The sequence below is a fragment of the Arachis stenosperma genome, chromosome 4 (assembly GCF_014773155.1).
Source record: "Arachis stenosperma cultivar V10309 chromosome 4, arast.V10309.gnm1.PFL2, whole genome shotgun sequence".
NCBI lineage: Eukaryota > Viridiplantae > Streptophyta > Magnoliopsida > Fabales > Fabaceae > Arachis > Arachis stenosperma.
The window spans coordinates 144,338,707-144,357,443 of NC_080380.1; the positions used below are offsets into that span (position 1 = coordinate 144,338,707).

The 18,737-nt window shown below is 24.7% G+C and overlaps 1 protein-coding gene across 1 annotated transcript; it reads right to left on the reverse strand.

Annotated features, from left to right (window-relative positions):
* Nucleotides 1–2,198: 2,198 nt before the first annotated feature.
* LOC130976994 (transcription factor PRE6-like) lies at nucleotides 2,199–3,352 on the reverse strand. The gene is made up of 2 exons (XM_057901982.1): nucleotides 3,096–3,352; nucleotides 2,199–2,623 (listed from the first exon to the last, which is right to left on the reverse strand). Exons 1-2 carry the CDS (start codon nucleotides 3,222–3,224, stop codon nucleotides 2,468–2,470), a joined length of 285 nt encoding a protein of 94 aa, XP_057757965.1. The 5' UTR covers nucleotides 3,225–3,352; the 3' UTR covers nucleotides 2,199–2,467.
* Nucleotides 3,353–18,737: the final 15,385 nt, after the last annotated feature.

Below are 18,737 nucleotides of genomic sequence, written 5' to 3' on the forward strand. Positions count from 1 at the left end.
ATCTAGAATTTAAGATAAACAAAATAATTTAAAAAAAATTGATTGATGTTAGAAAGAAAAATTGTTTCTTAAGATTATTCTTATTTGAATATCCATTAACTACATCTATATATATAGATACGGTATATATTAAAGCCAAATCAATGACTAGTTAAGAAGAAAATATTTTCACAATCCACAATATATATGTATACTACATATGATCAACTTAGACCAAATGACCAACTCTCATTCTATTGTGTGATAATGTAACATTATTTAACAGTTATCAATACATAAAATTTATATCATTCGTTAATTGAGTGGTTGTCTTATTTTCTAAGATTTCCTTAGTTAGATGATGATATGAATTAATAACAAGTAGTATTGCTTAAATTCTGTATCAGAATTAGTTTGTTGTAATTAATTTTTATTTCCATAATTTTATTTGAATTTTTTGTTGCTTTAGAATATGATTTCAAACATTGTTGTATTTTGCTTTTCTTTCTATACAATCATATCAAACATCTTTTTATTATAAAAAATAAAAAAAATAAAAGATTTGCTCCAATATAATCAAGACTTAGATGATATAACTTCATTTTGCAATACAGAAATTATTCATAAAAGAATATTAAGGTCAAGTAGTAGTCAAATTTCATTCAAAAATCAGAAACTAATTTTAATTAATTAAGTGATTAATTTATTAATCTATTTAAATAATATCAAAGATTTAATAATTAGTCATTGACATATTTTGTGTAAAATACCGTAAAAATTTTAAAAATGCTCTAAATTCAAATTCAAAGATTACATTTCTATCATTGTGCCCCCTACTTCTTTAATCTAACTCTATCCAAACAAAAAATGAAAAATAATGTTACGTTTACATTAAAATCAATTAATAAAATCGGCCACCAGTATAAAATACATGTTGAAATATAAATACACATTATAAATAAATTAAATCACAAATATATTTATATATAAATATATTGATAGCTAATTTTAATGACTTATTTTAGTGTATGAATATTATTTTTGAAAAGTGAAAAGGAACTTATGAGTATGTAGATGAATCGTTTGTGAAGAAAAAGAAAAAGGGCAAAAGAAGCGACATCACGCTTCCTTGAATAACCGCAACATTCCAATCTCTCATTCACTTAATTTTTCTGTGTGAAATTGTCTCATGTAGTTGTCACTTTGTGTTACTAAAAGTCTAAAAGGGTGGATCTTTATCTCTCTCATATTATTTAACAAACCGTCCAACATTTCATCAAATCACACTCACGTCAACACACTCAGTGTGGGAACTTGAACCCAACTTTACCGACACACACACTATTTTTTTATATTCTACATTGTTTCTAGTAATTTACATACATATCCATACACATTCAACTTTTCGTTACTTGTATACTCTTGAGCAAATCATATTAAATTAGCATTAGCATCATAACATTTATTTTAGATCAATCTAGTATTGTTGTTCATCATATATATAATCTCTCTTAATTTGATAAAAATAAGCAAACATTAAATTAAATTCAACTAGGGAGCCAAATTTTTTTTATTTTAAATTATAAATTCTAAATCTTTTAAAAAATAAAAATTAAGAACATAATTTTACAATAAAAAATTTAAACCATAATCCAGCCAAAGTAATAGGGATTAGTCCTAACACAATTTCAAATAGAAAAACTTCAATCATTCTTTTTTGAATGAAAGGGAAGGAAAATGGGAGATAATATATATCCTTTATACTTAAACTAAATATTAATTAATCTGTATTGACCACAAAAAGATCACAAAAATAAATCAATGTGTAGATTTCAACCCATTTTTTATTACTTTATGACTCTTTTTTAGAATGGACTTTTTAGAATTTCTAACGAAGGAAAAAGAAAGGTCTTTTTCTTACAATTTTATTGTGGTGGAAATTCAGGTGCAGTCGACAGTCGACTTCACGTGAAGTTGGTATTTGAGAGCCGTTAGATGATTTAACTAATTTGACTAAATTTTCATCTAACGACTCTCAAATATCAACTTCACGTAAATCGACTTCACTTGAGTTTTCACCAAAATTAATTTTCTAAATCTATTCAAACTTAATAAAATATAAGAGGAGGATGAAGAAATATTGTTGACCAAAGTCATGCATATAAATATATATATCATGTGTCTTACAATTCTGACATGAAACATCTAGATAGGTGAAGTCATGGAAGTACAAATCAGAACTATAAGCTAGAAACCTTAAATAAAATTGAACAACCGCTACCAATAAAAGAGGCATGATGATGATATAGCTTTCTTTAGTACAAAGTACTTAATGTTCATTCAAGAACCCTATTTAACAAAGTGCCCTACCTGCCATATGGAAGGTACATACTTCACTCTCTACCAAATAATTTCAAGTACACCACTCACTCTTGCATTATACATATATATCTCCTTGAATAAGCAGAAAATTATTATTATTAATTAATTAGTTGCTAAGTAGGCTCCTAATGATGGCAGCTTCAGCACTATCAGCATCAATTGTGGATAACAACTGACCCAAACGCTCGCTTAAATCATCAACCTCTCTGTGTAAGTTTTTTATGTAATTGCAAGTCTCTTGCAGCACCTTAGAAGCCGATACCTGAAGTAGTGTTCCATATATAAAAAAGAAATAATTGAATATATAATTACTCAATCATATCAGTCACTATATTTATTATACGTAACATGGTTTTCTATGTTTAGAATTGAATTTATTATAGCGGTCAATGCAAAGGGTTTGAATTGAAGTGTATGGAAGAGATCGATGTGCATAGAATTTGGAATTGTTTGGAGCTTAGTCCATAATATACGGGTCAGTATCTGACTATCCCTTATTATAATACATGTGCTGCACGAACTATACATCATGCCACTATTTTACAATATTTTAATCTTTTATTGCTTTCATTTTTTTATTCTTTTGGTTTCAACTTTCAGGCATCTTCACCATTAATGTATATATCTATGTTTAGCTTAATAATAAGAATATTATTAATTTTGAAATTATTTATTTTGACAATTTAAATTAATAAAAAATATATATGAATAGTTATATTTTTAATAGAATGTACCTTGTCGGAGCGCCTGTTGCGAATCTCTGGAACAAGTTGGCGCAACTTGGAAACAAGCTGGATGATTTGATCGTCGGAGATCCTTGTAGAGTGAGATCGCTGCCTTGATGATCTGCTTCCGCTAGACATGTTTGATTTTGGTGTGTATATAAATGAAAGCTCTACTTAGCTATGTACTTCACTACTTTGCTTAATTGAAGTTCTAATAGCTCAGCTTAGCTTATATTAGTTTCCACAGTTTTGAAAGAAGAAGTAAGATAGCTATGTAAGTATGAAAGAATAGAAGAGAAAATGATAAGTGGAATATATATAGAGAGGGAAGGAACACATCAAGAGGGTGGAGAGAGAGAGAGAGAGAGAGAGAGAGAGAGAGAGAGAGAGAGAGAGAGAGAGAGAGAGAGAATGTTTACATTTTCTTATTAGAGTAGTATAAAAGAATAAATATAACCATTTACTTTAATTTATAAATAATTAAAAGTTATATAAAAAACTAGTAATTATATGTTTATTTTTAAAATATATAACTAGATATAAACCATTTTAACAAATTAGTGATAATTTTTTGAGATTTTTCGTTTGTTTGTTTGCTGTTTTCTTTATGCGCGCTTTTGAGTAATTAATTTTTAAAAAATTAGTGATAATTTAGAATAATAAATATAAAAAAAATTTAGTTAATTACTATTAGTTAATTTTTTATTATAAATATTTTTTAAAAGATTTATAGTTAAAATTTAAAATTTAATATTTAAGATTTAAAATTTAAAATTTATAATTTATAATAAAAAATAATTTTAAAAAAATTATCTCTAAAGTTGAACTATTTTGATCATAGTTGTCATATTATTTTCAAGAATAATATTAAATAATTAATTTTTTTCAGTCAACATCAATTATTTTTTTAAAATTATTTAGATTATCTTAAATTTTAAATTTTAAACCATAAATAATTGTTAACTCTAAATATGTTAGTAAGGTTTAATAAATAACAATATTAATCATATTTATTTGATTAATTCTAAGAATAAATATGATATTAAAGTATAAAATAGTTTTAGTTAGGTAGATCTTAATAAAAATATTTTTCTATAATAATTTTTTTTGTTATGATAATAACAAAGGTAATCTAAAGACAAAATTTATCTCCTATTAAATTGTACTTGTTTAAAAGAGTTTAAGAATTTTATTCATGAATAAAGTAAAAATATCTATAAATTCAACCACTAATATTATTCTAGAAGAAATTAAAAAAAAAACAGAATTAACAAAACTTTAATTTAATCACAAACTATATATTATTATTAATGAGTAATTATTATATTTTAAAAATAAGTAAAATTAGTATTACTCATTGATTTTGTTATTTTTAATATTAAAAATAATTAAGTTTTAAATTTAGTTCATTATAAAATTTTTATAACAAAAATTACAAATATATATATTTTTTTATTTAAAAAAAATTTATATATTTTTATACAGAATAAATACCATTTTTTATTATAAGAAAGATTTAGACACTAATAAATTTATCTACGAAAAATTTGAAACTAACATTATAATCATAAAAAATAAGTTCCAATCAACAAAACTATCTCATTTTTAAAAAATTATTCAAAATTCTCAACATGCCCTAACCTAATCTAAATTTCCAATTCTAACCCACTTGCAATTTCTTGTTTTACACTGTTAGAGCTTAGAGGGAAAAAGATCCTCAGCATCTCTTTCTCTTTCACTTGTCTCCTTTTCCTTCCTCATACCTCATCCATCACCAACCAAACATAAATCATTTTCTCCTACCGGAGTCGACAAAGCCTTGGAAGTTGAAGTGGCGGTGAAGAAAATGAGGAATATATGGTGCTTGTGGAGGTGAAATAATGTTAGACCTGGAGCTTCATATTCATTGATTGGTAATCACTCTTGGAGGAAAAGACAAGCTAAAGAAAAAAGAGTAATGCCGACGATTTTTTTTTCCCATTAAAGTGGGATTTTTTTTTTCTAACAGGATAAAGTAATAAATTGAAAATTTAGATTAGGTTAAGATAGTTTAGGGATTTTGTATAATATTTGAAGATTTAGATTATTTTATCAATCTAATTTATTTTTTATAGATATAACATCAATTTTAACTTTTTATATAAAAAATATTTTTTTATTAATATAACACACGGACAATAAAAACTCAAATACAGTTAATTTGATATGAAATTAATAACTAAAAATTATAAAATAAATTTTTAACTATCAATTTTACATAAAATTAATTAATTAACTAAAAATTAATTTCTGTAACAAAAACATTAGTCTTGATTATTCTTCGTCACTATACTAATTAATACCAAATAAACCATAAATGTGGCTTCAACACCACTCCTATCCATCCTCGTCTCCCACAAACACCATGACACCCATTGTCAACGGCCACAATCACAGTCGCAACCACAACCACAACCACAGTCACAATTGCTAGCATTTGCAATGCCATCATCATGACATCTTTGCCGCGCCACCACCGCAACCAACATTGTGACCACCGCCTCACCCATTGTGCCATATTTTCATGACATTAACGCTACACTGCCACATCACCGCCATTGTTGATAATGTCAGTTACAAGTTATATAATATTATATCTATATACCAAGTAATGTGACGTAATATTACCATGGATAAGCTTATTAGGTATAAATAAAAAAAAATAATATGAAGCTTGTTTTGAAGAATTAAGAAGTGAATCGGAATAAAAAATTAAGAAGTTTCTCTTATTCTTTGGTAAGAGTTCAAAACCGACTATTTTTGGAAACTTTATAGGTTAATTAGTTAGTTTTTAGTAAATAAAAGAAACTTTTATTTCAAATAAAGAAAGTAATTTTGATGCAATAAAATCGTTTTAGAATTTTAAACAATTACATTAGTTCTTTAATATGACCATTTATACGGTGGAAGTAAAATATAATTTATTTACTGATATTTTATTATATAATTAGATGTATATGTAAAATAAATTATTTTATATTGAATATACCAAAATTAAATTATCTAAATAAAATAACTATTTATAAAAAAAAATCTATAAAAATAACAGTTAAAATATAACAAGACACCTATTATGTTAAATAATTTGATTAAATATAAAATATATTTAACAGTTTTTAATTATTTTTTTCACATAAAAATATCTTCACAGTTAATTTTAAATAATATGCTCAAACAACTTTTTCTTCCCTTCATCTATCTTCAAAACATATCATCATACAAACGTATAAAAATAACGAGATCAAGGTTTTGAATCAAGTTTATAATTCTTTTTCACATTTGCTTTCTTTTCTTCATTCTTTTTATTTTATTTTTTGATAAATCTTCTAAATTTGGAGAACATATGCACTACACTTTCTTTGAGTTAAGATTCTTTACAATAAATATATGATAAAGTAAGAAAGTACTTACAGATCATTGAATAAGAGTTTTTCTTAATCAATGTGAAACGTAGAATCCAAATCCATTTCTTTCATTATATCTTTCCTTAGTTCCACATCCCAACACACTTTCTATTAGAAAATTTCGTCACTTATGTGTAGCTACTTGGAAACCAATAATAGAAAAAGTTAATGAGAGATTAGCGGAATGGAAAATGAGTGTCTTATCTAAGCCCAACAACTTGATATTCAATAAATCAGTTTTTAAGTGCATGTCTCCCGATCTACTATATGACCATATTCAAAAATCAAAATGTCTAAAAGGGTCATTCATAAAATAATAAAACTATAAAAACAATTCTCACTAAAAAAAGTGCAATTTTGAATAGAATATTTCTTTATATAAAATGAGAAAACGCATCCAAATAGTTAAGGAACATGAAAATTTTTGGGTACACTACAAGAAAATCGACAGATAATGGCAGATATTTAGTGGCGATTTTTTTAAATAAAAAATATTTGTATATTGATAAATAATTTTCGATGAGACTTTTATTAATGGACAAAATTTGTCGATAACTAAAAATCTATCTGTTTATAAATCCGTTTATAATAATCAATTTTCTAGGAGTGTTTCAAGTTGCGGTAAAGAGATATTCATATATAGAAATAGAATCAAGACCTTCCTACTAAGGAATGTAAGACTCACTTGGATTGGTTCATCTCTAATTAAATAGACTTTTCCATGGTGATTTGTGGAGTCAACAAAATTCTTGTATTATATTTATATAGATAGGGAATGGTGTGGAATAATGGAAGTGAGTGAAGTGATCCTTATTAAAGGGGAATAGATTCTTACTAAATTAGGAAAATGTACAAGTTGATGAATTAATGAACATTATTGACCTTGCAATGCTTCTTTTGGATCTTTGATCCTAAGCAATCTTCCTTACAGGTACAAGGAAAGGAGAATTTGGAGATGGTGAATTCCATTTTCGAAGAAGTGTCAAAATTATGAAAAAGACTGTCCCTAGCTCCTAGATCAGAGATAATTGCATGGCCTCTTTATATCTAAAGATTGAATATTAAGGAGAGACTTTATAGACTAGATATTTTAAAATTTATTGAGGTACTTTGCCCTTTTTGCCACTCTATAAAGTTAAAATTATAAAGAATTTATTTTTCTCAAATAAAAATAATGAGAATTGTGGATGGAAATGTTAAGTTGGTGGAATTATAATCTATGGATGCATGATACACCTGAGTTATATTTAATGTTGGAAAAGATGTAAATTAGGGTTAGAGAAAAAAATTGTTGGTTGCTAGAAATATTTTGATGGTCTGGAATATTTAAAAGGTTTACAATTAGATTTTTATATATTTTTTTAATTGGTCTTTCTATTATTTTAGTTTTAATTTTATAATTAAATTATTTTTATATTAAAAATATTAAAATTAAAAAAATATTTTTTTAAAATATATAATAAAAAATTTAATTAAATTTTTAATTATAAATATTTTTAATTTATAAAAAATATTCTATTAACTTTAATATTTTTTATACTATCAAAAATTTAATTACAAAATTAAAAAGAGCGTATGTCTTATCATATATATTTTACTCATGGCTAAATTGCTTTGGCCTAATTTTAATATATGTTATAAGACTCTTGCTATCCTACTCCTCTTATTTTAAGTTTGATACTTATATATATATATATATATATATATATATATATAAAATAATACCAGCATAATTATTGAATTTAAAAAAAATCACCTAGGTTATTTTGATTATATATATGTTTAACGTATAAAAAGTAGAAAAATTGGTATGATTATAATTTCATTTATTATATATCAAATAATTTGTTGTTATTATTTTATATTGTCCTATGATCTAGTCAAATAGATATTAAGTATAATTTAAATATTTATAAAATTAATAATTAATCAATAAAAAATTTATCAATTTTTGATAAAACGTTTGAACTCTATGATTATAATGATTGAGATAAATAAAATTTTGACCAAAAAGATTGAATGAATGAAGAAATGAATTTTTTAGATTATTCACAGTTTATTATAATAATGATTACAAGTTAGAGTTTGACAATTAAACCATATTCTAAAGGCTAACTAAGAGTTGAAAAGATGGAATGAATTATACTTTGTTCTTCTCAAGTTCTTAATAAAAATATATTTCTTCATACTATTTGGTCTTTACGTCAACCTTGATTAGTAAATTTAGTACGACTAATTTATTACTCGCTTAGTATTGAATCTACGGTGTTACACACTAACGAGTATTTTAATCTTTGTTAAAGAATTATTTAATTATTATTTTTTGTTAGCAAAAAAAATATTATAACAATATGATAATTGAAAAAATTAAATGAGAATTGAGAATAATTAGTTATTATATTTTTAAATTTAGATAAGATCTTAATTTTTTCGATTTCAAATGGAATTGTGATATGATTAATAAAATTTAAAAAATTCAATTTTAAAATTAATAACAATCTCATGCTATATATATGTAAGCCAAGAGTAAAAGAAATATACGTCAGTTTCATTCATTTATTTTTACACATATAAACATATGTCAATCTAATTTTTGGAAAAAAAATTATGTTTTATAAGGAGTAGTGACAAAAATTTTCTCAATTTAGATTAGATGTTTATTGATAAAAAATTGCAAAAAATTTTGAATTATTTTTAATATATTTATATTCTAAACTAATTATAATACTACATATTAAACAGTTGCCTGAAATGTAATTAAGTTCGTAATTTTATGATAAAATATATATCTTGTATTTCATTTGATTTTAGAATTATGTATTCGACTCTTTTATATCTCTTCGTTTAATTTTTGCTTAGTGTCTCTTTTGATCATATTAAGTTTTTAGGAGAAGAATGATCATGACATAATATCAAAATATTTATATTTAAAGAGTTTAGAGTTCGATCTTTAATAAGTTATAAGAATATATATATATATATATATAGAGAGAGAGGTAAATTCTATCCAACCTCCTCTGAAATAACATGTAAAATTTTTTTGTGATGTGTCACACTTTAATTGGTCATTATCTTAACTATAGTTGAGTTATTTTATAATTTATTATTTTAGATGAGTGGTGCACGAAATTGCAATAACACTTTTGCAACTCCGCACAACTAACCAGCAAGTGCACTGGGTCGTCCAAGTAATACCTTGCGTGAGCAAGTGTCGATCCCACGGAGATTGTCGGCTTGAAGCAAGCTATGGTTATCTTGTATATCTTAGTCAGGATATCAGAAATTATCAGGATTGATTGTAAAAAGTAAAAGAACATGAAATGGTTACTTGTTTTGCAGTAATGGAGAATAGGTTGAGGTTTGGAGATGCTCCATCTTCTGAATCTCTGCTTTCCTACTGTCTTCTTCATCAAACACGCAAGCCTCCTTCCATGGCAAGCTCATGTAGGGTTTCACCGTTGTCAATGGCTACCTCCCATCCTCGCAGTGAAAGCTAATGCACGCACTCTGTCACAGTACTGCCAATCACCGGTTTGGTTCCCTCCCCTACCGGAATAGAATCCCTCTTTTGCGTCTGTCACTAACGCCCAGTAGGTTACAGGTTTGAAGCACGTCACAGTCATTCAATCATTGAATCCTACTCAGAATACCACAGACAAGGTTTAGACCTTCCGGATTCTCTTGAATGCTGCCATCAGGTCCTGCCTATACCACGAAGATTCCGATTAAAGAACCCAAGAGATAACTACTCAATCTAAGATAGAACAGAGGTGGTTGTCAGGCACGTGTTCATAGTTGAGAATGATGATGATTGTCACGGATCATCATATTCATCCGGATTAAGAACAAGTGTTATCTTAGAATCGAAGCAAGCATGATTGAATAAGAAACAGTAGTAATTGCATTAATCCATCAAGACACAGCAGAGCTCCTCACCCCCAACCATGGGGTTTAGAGGCTCATACTGTGGAAAGAAATGTTTACAAAATGTTATGGGGTCATAAGGTACAGATACAATGTCCAAAGATCCTATATGTAGTAAACTAGTGTCCTAAGGTTTACAGAAATGAGTAAATGACAGAAAAATCCACTTCCGGGCCCACTTGGTGTGTGCTTGGGCTGAGCATTGAAGCTTTTATGTGTAGAGACGTTTTCTGGAGTTAAACGCCAGCTTTCATGCCAGTTTGGGCGTTTAACTCCAAATTTTATGCCAGTTCCGGCGTTTAACGCTGGAATTTCTGTAGGTGACTTTGAGCGCCGGTTTGGGCCATCAAATCTTGGGCAAAGTATGGACTATTATATATTGCTGGAAAGCCCAGGATGTCTACTTTCCAATGCCATTGAGAGCGCGCCAATTGGGCTTCTGTAGCTCCAGAAAATCCACTTCGAGTGCAGGGAGGTCAGAATCCAACAGCATCTGCAGTCCTTTTCAGTCTCAGGATCAGATTTTTGCTCAGAACCCTCAATTTCAGTCAGAAAATACCTGAAATCACAGAAAAACACACAAACTCATAGTAAAGTCCAGAAAAGTGAATTTTAATTAAAAACTAATAAAAATATACTAAAAACTAACTAAATCATACTAAAAACATACTAAAAACAATGCCAAAAAGCATACAAATTATCCGCTCATCAATGAGTAATTGTATAATTTTTTAAAATATTACAATTCTACCCCGTTAATTGAAGCACGTTCTCACGCAATCTCTTTGTACAATGCATCATTCTTTAACGGATCATTGAATTTCCATGACTCGTAACTTCCCCGTTCTTCCCAGTATAGCCACAGCCGACTTCATTTCTATCTCTTGTCCTCTCACTCAATCCCCTTTTTTTGGCCATGATCCATGAATCACTCCTTACCAACATCAACATCATTAATGATTAGTCCAGTTATTAAATTTTTTTCATTAAAAAAATATATCTTTATTTAATTACATGATGGAATATATATTCATATGTAAAATATAATATAATAAAATAAATCTATTCAAAATACTTAAGAGTATATTTAAAATCATGAACATATAAATATAATAATAAAATTTATATTCTAACCAAGTAAACATATTTTTTATCATATATAAATTATTTAAAAAATAAATATATTATTAAAATTAATAATACAAATTTACAATAATAAAATCCAATTTTCTTATTGTATTTTTTATAATATTTTTATTTTTTTAATTTATAATTTATTAGTACTTTATTATTTAATTAATGATTAAACAAATTATTTTTATAAAAAATTATTTTTTTGTATTATCTTAGAGAAGAGACCAATATAATAGTTTAAAAAATAACATAAAAATAAAATTTTAAATAAAAATATTTAATATTAAAATTTTTAAATACAAAAATAATTTATATAAACATTTAAAAGATAAATATAAATATATGCATAAAATAAATAAAACAGATAAAATGGAAGTACTCATGAGAAATAAATAATTATTTTTGTCTTCTTTATTTATTTTAAACATATATTTCATATTTATATCTTGAATATCTATACAATTTATTTTTGTATTTAAAAATTTTAATATTAACTATTTTTTATTTAAAATATTATTTTTACATTAATTTTTAAACTGTTATATTGGTCTCTTCTTTAAGATTATACAAAAAATGATTTCTCATGAAAATAATTTGTTTAATCATTAATTAAATAATAAAATATTAATAAATTAAAAATTAAAAGAATAAAAATACTATAAAAAATACTTGTAAGAAAATTGAATTTTATCATTTTAAATTTGTGTTATTAATTTTAACAATTTATATTTTTTAAATAATTTATGTATGATAAAAGATATATTTACTTGTTTAGAGTACAAATTTTATTATTATATTTGTATATTCCTAATTTTAATTATACTTTTAAGTACTCTGAATAGATTTATTTTATTATATTATATTTTACATATGAATATATATTCCATATATTATTTTTAATGAAAAAAATTTAATAACCGAACTAACCATTAATTATGTTGGTAAGGAGTGATCCACGGCAAAAAAAGATTGAATGAGAGGATAGGAGATAGCAATGAAGTCGATCCACTGGCAAAAAAAAAAAGGATTGAGTGAGAGGATAGGAGATAGCAATGAAGTCGGCGCTGACTATACTGGGAAGAACGGGAAAGTTACAAGCCATGGGAATTCAACGACTCGTTAAGGAATGATGCACTGTAAAAAGAGATTGCGTGAGAGGCAGTAGATCAACTAAGTCAGCGCTGCTTACGGAATAAAATTTTAATATTTTAAGAAATTAAACAATTACCCATCTAAAATAATAAATTACAAAATAACCTGACTATAGTTAAGATAATAACCAATTAAAGTGTGACACATAATGAAGAGTAACTTACATGTTATTTTAGAGGGGATTTGATAGAATTCACCATATATATATTTTAGAGGGAGTTAGATAGAATTCACCATATATATATATATATATATTAAAAACTTAAGCAAATTCAAAAAATAATTCATGGCCGGATAGAGATAATAACCGTAAAAAAAACTCTACCATCAAATCAGTGAAAATCTAAAAAGTATAAAGATTAGGAGAAAAAAAATGACATCACCTAAGGTAGATTGTTTTCCCAATTATTTATAGTGAATCCACAAAAGATTAGGGAGAGATTTATTGTACCCAACTCCTACCTAGTTTGGCAAAATATGATTGGATTTGATATCTTGCTACTTAATTCAGTGTCTTATGTTCAGTTGATCTATTGGTTAGTATATTAGTTAGTTTAATTAAATGTTAAGAGTTTAAATTTTATTTTATGCATGCACCAATTTATTTATCAACAATCAATTTTTAAATATAATTTAGTACTGTAACGAATTAATTTTTCGTCTGCTAGACTTGTGACAGATACTATAGAAAACCAAAAGTTCAAAAGAAAAAATTGGCTCAAATACATTTAGAAAACTTGATTAATGTTGGTTAGGAGAGAGAGAGAAAGCAGAGCTAGGTTTTATGCTCTTGCCTTGTGTTCCGAATTTGGGGTTTAATCTTAAGTGCATTAGGAAGAGTGTGTTTGCTTTTAAGATAACAGAGTGGGCCTTCATGTGCATGTTTCTCTAAGCAGCAGCATGTGATCATAAAATAACAGATTCTCTCCAATTCAGGGCTGCATCTAAATTTTCTCCGCAAATCACAGAATTCCATGTGAATCTGATCCTACTCCAAAACACACTTGCCCACAAGAGTCACGGAGTTTTTTTTTCTTTTCTTTTCTTTTTTTTTCTTTTTCAAAATCATGCCTGCAATTAATGCATTTAAAAAACCAAATTATTACTAATATATAATTAAATTTATTAATTTTAGTTTTATTTTTGTTTGATTTTTCATAATATTTTTTAATCTAACATGTCAATGACTAATTTGTTGTAGATCTGAAATCTATCGCTGACTAATGAATATTATTGCATGCACAAAATAAAATTCAAACTCTCAACACTTAAACAAATGAACTTACCACTCGACTAAATGAAGTTAATCTATAAATTTAAACTTCTAAATTTATACCATATATATTGTAGTTTTTTTTTTATAGGTAGCTAAGTTTGGTCGGTAGAACATGATGTATGGGTTGATTCAAACAATCAAATCAGGAAAGTTTATTAGTAGCTATCATATTTCATGTATGAATATGTTACTTTTTATGAGGGAAAAAATGCAGATTACTTGAGTTGCGGAGGCATATCAGCATTAAAGGAAATTTTGTTGTGTATCACTATTTATTTTGCCAATTTTAGATTATTTTTTATTTTATTAATGTATTAAAAATTAAATTAAAGATAATAATAATAGACTTATAATGTCGTTAAGAAAGACAATTAATTGATCAAGACAACACTGATTGATGGCTTAGGCTTGTTTGAGTGAGGTTCTTTTTTTTGGAATTATTTTTTTTTAAAAGATTTTATGAAAAAGTAAAAGTAATTGTATATTTAGGTATTTTATTCAAAAAAAAAATTATTTATCAATTATATTTGAGTATAACGATATAAAAGTATTTTATTTATTTATTTATTATATGAAAAATATTTTTTTTTTAAAAAATCTTTTAAAAAAAGATATAAATTATAGTTTTTTAAAAAAGATATTTCTTTTATTTTTCTAATATTTTTACTTTTATTATTAAAAATTTGCCAAACACACTAGAAAATAAAAAATATATTTTTCATTAAAAAATATCTTTTTTCTTATCAAGATAATGACAGATGACGTCCAAATAAACCCCTACTCTGGAGACACTTAAGAGTTTCTTGCATTAATAAAAGGTGTCACACGCAATTTACTGATTTATATTATGTTTGGATTCTTATATAGAAACTTGCAAACATTGAAATTTAAAATAAGTTTTTCGATTTTTATTATTCTTGTTAATTAAATTTGTAATTTTTATTTCCATTTATATATGTAAATATCATTTTTAATTTATTAGGTTCCTATAAAATTTAAAATGTTTCGTTTAAAATATTCTTATAAAATTTGTACAGTTTAAATAATTTGTGTTATTCTATTAACATTTTGATTTGTATCTTTTAATTTGACTCAAATTTTTGTATTATTATTCTATATCATTCAAATGAAAAACATATACATTTTTAAAAGAATTTCTGTATTTTTTAACTAAAATTTTAATATTTTTGTTGTTTTATATTTATTTGTTATGTTTTTGTATAATTAAAAATTAATTAATTTGAATGAAATCCGCCTCTCTAATTTTAAGAGAAACACACCAATTTTGCAATAATAACAAAACTGATGAAAAAGAAAAACGTGTTGAGAGAAAAAAAAAAAGAAGAAGAAGAAGAGAAAATATACGCACATTTTAAAATAATTTTTGTGTTTTTTAAATAAAATTTTTGTTTTTCTTCTATAATATTTTTTGACATATTTTTGTATAGTTCAACTTAAAATTTATTTTATTTAAATAAAATCTTCTATTTTTTTAAAAAAGTATATGAAGATACATAAATAATTTTGTATCAATAATAAAATATAAAAATAGAAAAAAAACGTATTGAAAAAGAAAAAAAGAAGAAAAAAATTTGCATACTTCAAAATAATCTATGTATTTTTTAACTAAAATTTTTATTTTTTTTCTTCTATGCTTGTTTTGTTATATTTTTATACAATCTAACTTAAAAGCTGATTTGTTTAATAAAGTTTTTTATTTTTAAAGAGAAGTATAAGAATATACATAAATTATTTTAAAGTAATACAAAACATAAAAAGAAAAAGAATAAGTTGAGATGAAAAAACTATGGAGAAGAGAATAATATGAAGAAAAGGAAGATAGAGGAACAATAGTAGCAAAAGAATAAGATAAAACCTCTGTGTGATCTCACACGTTTGTTTGTATGGATAATTTTTGTTGTACTTATAAATTATTAAATCAATTTAATTAGAGTTAGTTATAAAAAAATTTATTTATATAATAAAAAACTATAAAAAAAAGTTGTTAATATTAATTTAAAAAAAATATATATAGTTATCTAACCTTACTCTTATATGATAATACCATTTTCTACTACATCAATTTCCATATATTTACGTATAATAATATGTACCCAATACAAGTAATTAATCAGTTATACTATATATACACTAAAATTATCATTAAAATCAGTTATCAGTATAAAATATATATTAAAATATAAATATACATTAAAAATAAATTAAACTATATATATTTATACACAAATATATTAGTGACTAATTTTAATAATTAATTTTAATGTATAAATAATATTTTTAAACATAATCAAACTCTATCTATAACATTAATATGGATTCGAGTTTTATGAAATTTATTAAAAGAAAAAGAATCGTATTTATCATTATTCTAAATCTGAAGAGCTTAGACTTGTATTATTCTATTTCTATGTATATATAAATAATTGTTGAAGTTGATCCTTAATAGAGATTAGAGACAGAAGTGCGTGAGGTATGGCCAACAATGCCCTAAGCTTTGATCACATGCAAAATTTCCTGGCGCACACGACATGACACGTGGCATGTTAGTCATATAATGTAGGGGAAAAAGCATAGATTGAGATTGAGAGAATTCCATGCTTTTAAGAAGCAAAATCACGTGCACCCTTGCAACCACCCCTCAACGTCCTGTTTTCTGGGACCTCATTCTAATCTACATTATCATAAAAATCTTACATTTTTTGAAGGATATATTTTTATTTTTTAATTAACTTTTAATTAAAGTTAAATTAAATTTATTTAATTTTAATTTTAATATAATATAAAAATCTATTTTTTAAAGCCAATAAATAATAGCTTAAATAGCATAGTCTTTCCATATTCAATTTAGAGGTTGCGGGCTCGAATCTCTTATCTTTAGTAAAAAAAATTTATTTTTTAAAAAAACTTAAACTGATGAAAAAAATTTTAAACAAAATTTTTTTAATTTTTTGTATAATTTATTTTATTTTTATTTGTTTTATCATATTTTTTCTCTTTTAGAATTTATCAAAAATTAAATTTTATATTTTTTAAACACAGAATTTTAATACTATATCATAAATTTTTTTAAATTTACGTTGACATAAAAAAAACAGCATAAATAATTATATCTTTAACTTAATATTATTAGATCTATCGTTCATTATAAATGTTCACGTCTCATCGATTATTTTTGGACATAAAAATTTGTATAACAAATCTCAAAAAAAAAACTTTTAAAAATAATTTATAAGTATAAAATATCTCTTACCTTTTGAGTTTAGCTTAATTTCTTCGTCTCTTTTCAACTTCATTGCCTCTTCTGCTTTCTTTTATATGAGCAATGTTAGGGTGTCATCAATATTTGTGATTAATAATTATCAATTAGTCATTAATGATTATTTGATGGTGTAAAATTGGTGTAAAATTTTATCCAATAACTCACCTTTCTCTGTTAATTACATGCTGGCCAAAATACAATAAAATTGTTGGTCCTCTAAACTTTTCTTTCTTATATATTAGATTCTTCGCATTTAAAAAAAAAAAGCCAACAACCGGCAATTGTATATTTTCTATTATATGTTCACTAATTCTTCAACAAACATGTTTGTGTACTAAATTGTACTACTCAATTACTTAATACTAACTAGGTAATAAACAATTCAATATTTTATCTCCTAACACCTTATCCTATTGATAATATCAGGAGCTTATATTTAGACCTGTACCACAGGGAAATAACAAAAAAATAAAAATAAAAAAGCAATATAAACATGTCTATTTTATTTGGAAGATGTTTCTATCAAGTTTATTAATTATTATACAATAATTAATTGATCCATAGGCTATTATTAGTAGAGATGATAGGTTAAGGGTACTAGTTGCTATATATTAGAAAAACAGGTTTTTATAGGTGATGGAGATTATTATACAATCAAGAGGATGTGTGTGTTTTAAAAATATATTAAGATGATAAATCATCTCTCATATATATTGCCTGTTGTGCTTTTAGTTCTGTTAGGAAATAACAAAAATAAATAAATATAATTAAACCTTCAAAGTTACATATTTAAAATCTAAAAAATTATATTGTTTAATTATTCACTTTTTTTAAATTAATGGATTTATGCATTGAATTTTCTTCCCGTATATATATGGAGCACAATTAGAGAATTATTATAATTTTTATGAGAGGTTCGATAAATCTTAGCTGTTTAATAATAATAAAAAAAAATTAAAATGGTAAGAGTTTATATATTATATCAAAGACTACACATGTCAAATTAAAAATATCATAAATTCATACATGTTGGTCAATTCATTCGATTAAATAAATATTAAAAATTGAATTTTATTGTATATGCAGCAACTTTTGAATGAAGTTTCAATTCATGACAAATATTAATTCTTAATGTGTTCGGCAAAAAATTACCATAGAAACAAAAAAAATAACATAATTATTCATTTGTCTTAATTACCTGATTGTTTAAATTGTTAAAATAAATAATTTTTTAACCTAATATCAAAAATTTTATGACTAAATTTTGAATTTTATTTTTATTAATTTAAAAATTAATTTAATATTAGATAAATAAAAAATTTTAAAATCAAATGATGATTTAAAAATTAAAAAAATATTACCTAGATTATTTTTTATATATAAATGCCATTCCAAAGCTTCATTCTGTTTGTGAACTATCATTTTTTTGAAGGGTTTTTTTT

Bases quoted from the DNA above. Each gene is read 5' to 3' on its own strand.
- LOC130976994 (XM_057901982.1), bottom strand. From the start codon at position 3,224: ATGTCTAGCGGAAGCAGATCATCAAGGCAGCGATCTCACTCTACAAGG. The intron at 2,624-3,095 runs GTACATTCTATT...ACACTACTTCAG, and splicing joins GCAACAGGCGCTCCGACAAG to GTATCGGCTTCTAAGGTGCT.